The sequence below is a fragment of the Molossus molossus genome, unplaced genomic scaffold, assembly GCF_014108415.1.
Source record: "Molossus molossus isolate mMolMol1 unplaced genomic scaffold, mMolMol1.p scaffold_m16_p_13, whole genome shotgun sequence".
Lineage (NCBI taxonomy): Eukaryota > Metazoa > Chordata > Mammalia > Chiroptera > Molossidae > Molossus > Molossus molossus.
Window position 1 is genome coordinate 74,821,179 of NW_023425348.1, and position 6,526 is coordinate 74,827,704.

The following is a 6,526-nucleotide window of genomic DNA, read 5'->3' on the forward strand; positions in this document are numbered from 1 at the left end:
TCAGAGACGCTAAGATTTTGCTGGAAAGCAAATAGGATTGTACACGTGTATATGAAATGAACCGTGGTGGCGCATAAACTTCGATACCTGGTACGAAGACCAGAAGCAGGGTCAGAACAGGGAAGGGCTCTGTGCTCTGCTGTGTGATTAGCACCCGACGTAGTACATTAAAATAGGAGGTTTAACAGGTAACTTTTCGGATGAATTAATGAATGACTATTTGAACGTATTCGTTTGTCTACCTTCCAAGATGCATCAGTGGGATATTGACATTCCCCCCTAATCTGACTCGTTCTCATTGTTCTCAGGCACCTCAGCCAGCATGGCTGTCTCTTTGCCACCCACTCGGGGACTCAGTTCCGCTCCAGATGAAATCCAGCACCCACATCTTAAGTTTTCAGAATGGAAATTTAAGCTGTTCCGGGTGAGATCCTTAGAAAAGGCACCCGAAGAAGCTCAAGCGGAAAAGAAAGATCCCCCTGAGGGGAAACTCTCTCTGGAGCTGTCTCCTGCAGCCCCGGACAGGGCTGGAGGCGAGGAGCCGGCCTTGGTGCAACCAGCATTAAAGCCTCACCCTAAGTTTCTGAAGAAATTCCGTGACGATGGGAAGACAAGAGACAAAGCGATCCACCAAGCCAACCTCCGGCACCTCTGCCGCCTCTGTGGGAATTCTTTTAAAAACGGTGAGCACAATAGGAGATATCCAGTCCACGGGCCCGTGGATGTTAAAACCCAAGTCCTTCTGCGGAAGAAGGAAAAGAGAGCCACCTCCTGGCCAGACCTCATTGCCAAGGTCTTCCAGGTCGACGTGAAGGCAGATGTTGACTCAATCCACCCCACTGAGTTCTGCCATGACTGTTGGAGCATCATGCACAGGAAGTTCCGCAGCGCCCCGTGCAAGGTCTACGTCCCAAGGAATGCAACCGTGGAGTGGCACCCCCACACACCATCCTGTGACATCTGCCACGCTGCCCGTCGGGGACTCAAGAGGAAGAGTCATCAGTCAAATGTGCAGCTCAGCAAAAAACTCAAAATGGTGCTTGACCGAGCAAGACAAGCACGCCAGCGCAAGAAGAGGGCTCAGGCAAGGGTGGGTGGCAAGGACGTGATGAAGCAGATTGCCAACTGCGCTAAGATACATCTCAGTCCCAAGCTCCTTGCAGTGGACTTCCCGGCGCACTTCGTGAAATCTGTCACCTGCCAGATTTGTGAACACATTCTGGCTGACCCTGTGCAGACCAACTGTAAGCACGTATTCTGCAGGATCTGCATTCTCAGATGCCTCAAAGTCATGGGCAGCTATTGTCCCTCTTGCCGCTATCCCTGCTTCCCTACTGACCTGGAGAGTCCAGTGAAGTCCTTTCTGAGCATCTTGAATTCCCTGATGGTGAAATGTCCAGCAAAAGAGTGCAACGAGGAGGTCAGCTTGGATAAATATAACCACCATGTCGCAAGCCACAAGGACTCCAAAGAGGCTTTAGTGCATATTAATAAAGGAGGCCGGCCCCGCCAGCATCTCCTGTCCCTGACCCGGAGGGCTCAGAAGCACCGCCTGAGGGAGCTCAAGCTGCAAGTTAAGGCCTTCGCTGACAAAGAAGAAGGTGGCGATGTGAAGTCTGTGTGCCTGACCTTGTTCCTGCTGGCGCTGAGGGCGAGAAATGAGCACAGACAAGCCGACGAGCTGGAGGCCATCATGCAGGGACGTGGCTCTGGCCTGCAGCCAGCTGTCTGCTTGGCCATCCGTGTCAACACCTTCCTCAGCTGTAGTCAGTACCACAAGATGTACAGGACTGTGAAAGCCATCACGGGGAGGCAGATTTTTCAGCCTTTGCACGCCCTTCGGAATGCTGAGAAGATCCTCCTGCCGGGCTACCACCCCTTCGAGTGGCAGCCACCTCTGAAGAACGTGTCTTCCAGCACCGACGTGGGCATTATTGATGGACTGTCTGGACTGTCCTCCTCTGTGGACGATTACCCGGTGGACACCATTGCGAAGCGGTTTCGCTACGATTCGGCTTTGGTGTCTGCTTTGATGGACATGGAAGAGGACATCTTGGAAGGCATGAGAGCCCAAGACCTGGAGGACTATCTGAATGGCCCCTTCACCGTCGTGGTGAAGGAGTCTTGCGATGGAATGGGAGATGTGAGCGAGAAGCATGGCAGCGGGCCAGCAGTGCCAGAGAAGGCGGTTCGGTTCTCGTTCACAGTCATGAAAATCACCATAGCGCACGGCTCGCAGGATGTGAAGGTGTTCGAGGAAGCCAAACCTAACTCTGAACTGTGCTGCAAACCCTTGTGCCTTATGCTGGCAGATGAGTCTGACCACGAGACCCTGACGGCCATCCTGAGCCCTCTCATTGCCGAGAGGGAGGCCATGAAGAGCAGCGAGTTAATGCTGGAGATGGGGGGCATCCTCCGGACGTTCAAGTTCATCTTCAGGGGCACCGGTTATGATGAGAAACTTGTCCGCGAAGTGGAAGGCCTCGAGGCTTCTGGATCCGTCTACATCTGCACCCTTTGTGATGCCACCCGCCTGGAAGCCTCTCAGAACCTTGTCTTCCACTCCATAACCAGAAGCCATGGCGAGAACCTGGAGCGCTATGAGGTCTGGCGTTCCAACCCCTACCATGAGTCGGTGGAAGAACTCCGGGATCGGGTGAAAGGGGTCTCGGCCAAGCCCTTCATTGAGACAGTCCCTTCCATAGATGCCCTGCACTGTGACATTGGCAACGCAGCTGAGTTCTACAAGATTTTCCAGCTGGAGATAGGGGAGGTGTACAAGAACCCCAGCGCCTCCAAAGAAGAAAGGAAAAGATGGCAGGCGGCGCTGGACAAGCATCTCCGGAAGAAGATGAACCTGAAGCCAATCATGAGGATGAATGGCAACTTCGCCAGGAAGCTCATGACCAAAGAGACTGTTGAGGCCGTGTGTGAGTTGATCCCCTCCGAGGACAGGCACGAAGCTCTGAGGGAGCTGATGGACCTTTATCTGAAAATGAAGCCGGTATGGCGATCATCATGCCCTGCTAAGGAGTGCCCAGAATCCCTCTGCCAGTACAGCTTCAACTCACAGCGTTTTGCTGAGCTCCTCTCCACCAAGTTCAAGTATAGATACGAGGGCAAAATCACCAATTATTTTCACAAAACCCTGGCGCACGTGCCTGAAATTATTGAGAGGGATGGCTCCATCGGGGCCTGGGCAAGCGAGGGGAACGAGTCTGGCAACAAACTGTTCAGGCGCTTCCGGAAGATGAACGCCAGGCAGTCCAAGTGCTACGAGATGGAGGATGTCTTGAAACATCACTGGCTGTACACCTCCAAATACCTGCAGAAGTTTATGAATGCTCACAATGCATTGAAAAGCTCTGGGTTCACCCTACACTCGCAGGCAAGTTTGGAGGACCCATTATGCCTGGAGGACTCTCTGGAAACGCAAGATTCCATGGAATTTTAAGCAGGGCAGCCGCTGACGCGTTGGTTTTGCGAATGAGTTTTCCTTCGGGTTGCAGCGAGACCTTCTCCTCGCACCCTTCGCTCTTGTGTGTGGGGCTTCACCACCCAGGCGGTGGTAGGTGGGAGAGGCCGCAGGTGCTGAAACCATGTCAGGAATGGATAAATGATGAGCTGATTGCTTGCGCTGTTGAGGAAGTTCAGAGAAGTGACAGGAGAAATCAGTTATTTGAAAAGCTCGGTTGCTCAGAACAGGGACCAGAGGTTAGCACGGATCCGTGTGTGTGCACGAGTGATGTGGAAATCAAAGCCGATGTTGTCAAGGAAGAGTCGCCAGAGCAGCCGGGGAAGGAACTGGTCTTTGGTTTCCATTTTCCCTCCCAGTTCATTACAGTTTGTATTGAGATACATGTTTTCTATATCAATTTTGTAGAATTCTTTATTTTATAATTTTCACATATCTTGGCTTACTTGACAAGATACGAAAGAGCTTTCCAGATTTCTCTCATAATACTGACATCTGACAGTTGTACGGCACAGTGACCATGACAAAGTGTTTTCCATGCATTTTCTCATTTGGCACATTTACAGAAATGTCCTATACCCAGAAACATTTTTTGGGAAATTGAACGTTTAGGAGGTCATCTGCTGCCGTGGATTTTTCAAACATGAAGTTAGAAGAAAGAATACAACTGTTAGCTACAGTTAGTTATGAAATCTGGTAATACTTGTTTACCTAACCATTAGGAACCAGGTGTGACTCTTATATTTTTACTTCTGAATTTCAATCAGTTTAGTCTCCAAATGTTTTGTCTTCCAATCTCAAAGCCACAGAGGCTTTTAAAATCTGGGTTTGCTCACTGTGTAAAAACAGATTTAACAAGCTGTTGAAAGTGTCCGCCAGACTTTCTCCATGTGACACCTGGGTCATTTTGACTAAACCCAGGTTTCACGGAGTCTCTCCCACAGCAGGCTGTGATCACTGCTGTTATGATCAGTTTATTTTCAGTGTACTGAGATTTTGTAGCAGGTACCTTTGGGCTTTCCCCCTTACTCATTTTAGGTACAGCCTGCTCATAGCACAGTGGAACAGTTACCATTTGTAGATTGTTTTTACTTTTTTGCACTTTTGGAATATTTTTACTTTTTTTTTTTTTTTTTTGCTTTATTTTTCTGTGGGGTAGACGTAGATATTGCTATTATCCTTGTTTGACGGAGGGTTAAATGATTTGCCCAAAGTCACAGGGTTAATAAATACCTGATCTGGAATTTGAACACAGGCTTTTTGTCTCCAAATTTTATGTTTTTTTTTTTTTCCTACCACATCAAATAACTATTTTTTTTTCTGTAAGGCAAGATCATACTTGGTTAGGACCCACAATTAATCCCTACAGTTCATAATCCTGGGATTATGTTTCTTGGGGACAGGGATGGGTGGGTATTTAAGTTATTGGTGTGCTTTAGGACTTTTGACAAAGGAAAGAAATGCTAAAGTTCCCAAGAGCCCCTAAATCTCTGGGGCTCCAGTTTTTTAGAAACAATTGTCTGCATCCCGAGGATTTTGGGAATTGCCAATTGCTGGCACTTTAGAGCAGGCACGGGATTTTATATGCTCGTGAATCAAAATGATAGGTTAGTGTTCATTCGTGTTTTTTTTTCCCTTTGATTTTATTGGCCATAATTGCCACCCTTCATACATAGTGTATCGAAGAGCTTTGTGATTTAGTTGTCAAACGTGCATCAGTGACATTTTCCTAAATGGTATGCGTTCGGTGATTTTACGGGGGTCGAAGCCGGCGTTCTCCATTTAATAAAGCCAGCAGCTTTTCTTGCTTTTTTATATAGAGAATATATAGAAATTACAAGACATTTATAGTTTAGTCATCAAAAACATATACATGTTTCAATTTTATTCTTTCTTGAAAATGAAAGGTTTGCATTTTGTAAATGAAGGGGCTTCTGAACCACCCCTTTTCTTCATCCCGTTCAGTCCTCACAGCAGGTCTCTGCACTGACAAACAGCTGAGTCATGTCCTCATCTTACTCCGGGAAGCACGCTGCCACTGGTGGGTGGGCTTTTCCCCACGTGCGCTCTGTTAGTCAATGGCTGGCACTGTAAATACTTTGCAGTATTAAATTCCCCCTTTCTAGCACTGTAGGAACTATTCTGAATGCATGTGACTATCAGCATGATTAATAGCACAACCATCCCAATAATCCCTTCATTAGATCCCACTCTGACAAACTCCAGCAACATCTGGCCACGGGAATTTCAACGTGTAAACATGCCGCCTGTGGTTGTTTCTGCCCTCACTGTTGAGATGGCAACATCCGAGACTCTGATTTTATACCCAGCTTTGCTTTTTGACAATACCCATTGTCAATGCGGTCACATTCTCCAGGGAAATACAGCGCACTGAATGAAGCGTTGTTGTTTTTTTTTTAAGTCAATGCATTTTCCTCCTGTGAAACCTGATTCTACAAGTTTTCCTTCCAACCCACCAAGGGGCACTGCAGGGACCGGTGATAATGGCTGATGAAAATTGATGAATGGTCAGTGTGAAGTCAAAAAGCACTTTGGGATTAATAAACACGCACCGAGAAGCAAGAGCTGGAGGAAAAGATGTCTTTTCCTTCCAGGTGAACTGGAATTTAGTTTTGCCTCAATTTGTTTTCACAAAATATAGTTGAAGATATATATCCTTTTTTTTTGGTTGAGCGTGTGGGTCTTGCATTACATCAAACAGAATTCAAATTCCACACAAGTAGGAGTTAGGATTTGCAAGCACCTTGGGGTGATTAGAAGGAACAAATCATCATTTGGGTGCAAGTGATTTTTGACTGCAGATATGTATGTATCTTCTATTGTATGAGAAAGGCTCTATTCTTTCAATGTTAAGAGATTTTAAATGAGTGGATATTTTGACTCTATTTTGTTTTATTTTATTTTTAACTACAGTAATATACCTCAGGTAATTTTTGGTGAGATTTTCTTTGTTTTGTGGCATTATACTTCACTTTATTTTCTTACAAACAATCATGAAGTTTGTTTAATGGCTACCAAGAGGCTTCTTTT

General features: G+C 46.8%; 1 protein-coding gene across 1 annotated transcript; it reads left to right on the forward strand.

Moving 5' to 3' along the window:
* The first annotated feature begins 322 nt into the window (after positions 1-322).
* On the forward strand, positions 323-3,454 carry RAG1 (recombination activating 1). Its single transcript, XM_036260178.1, has one exon. It carries the CDS (start codon positions 323-325, stop codon positions 3,452-3,454), a length of 3,132 nt encoding a protein of 1,043 aa, XP_036116071.1.
* The last annotated feature ends 3,072 nt before the right edge of the window (positions 3,455-6,526 follow it).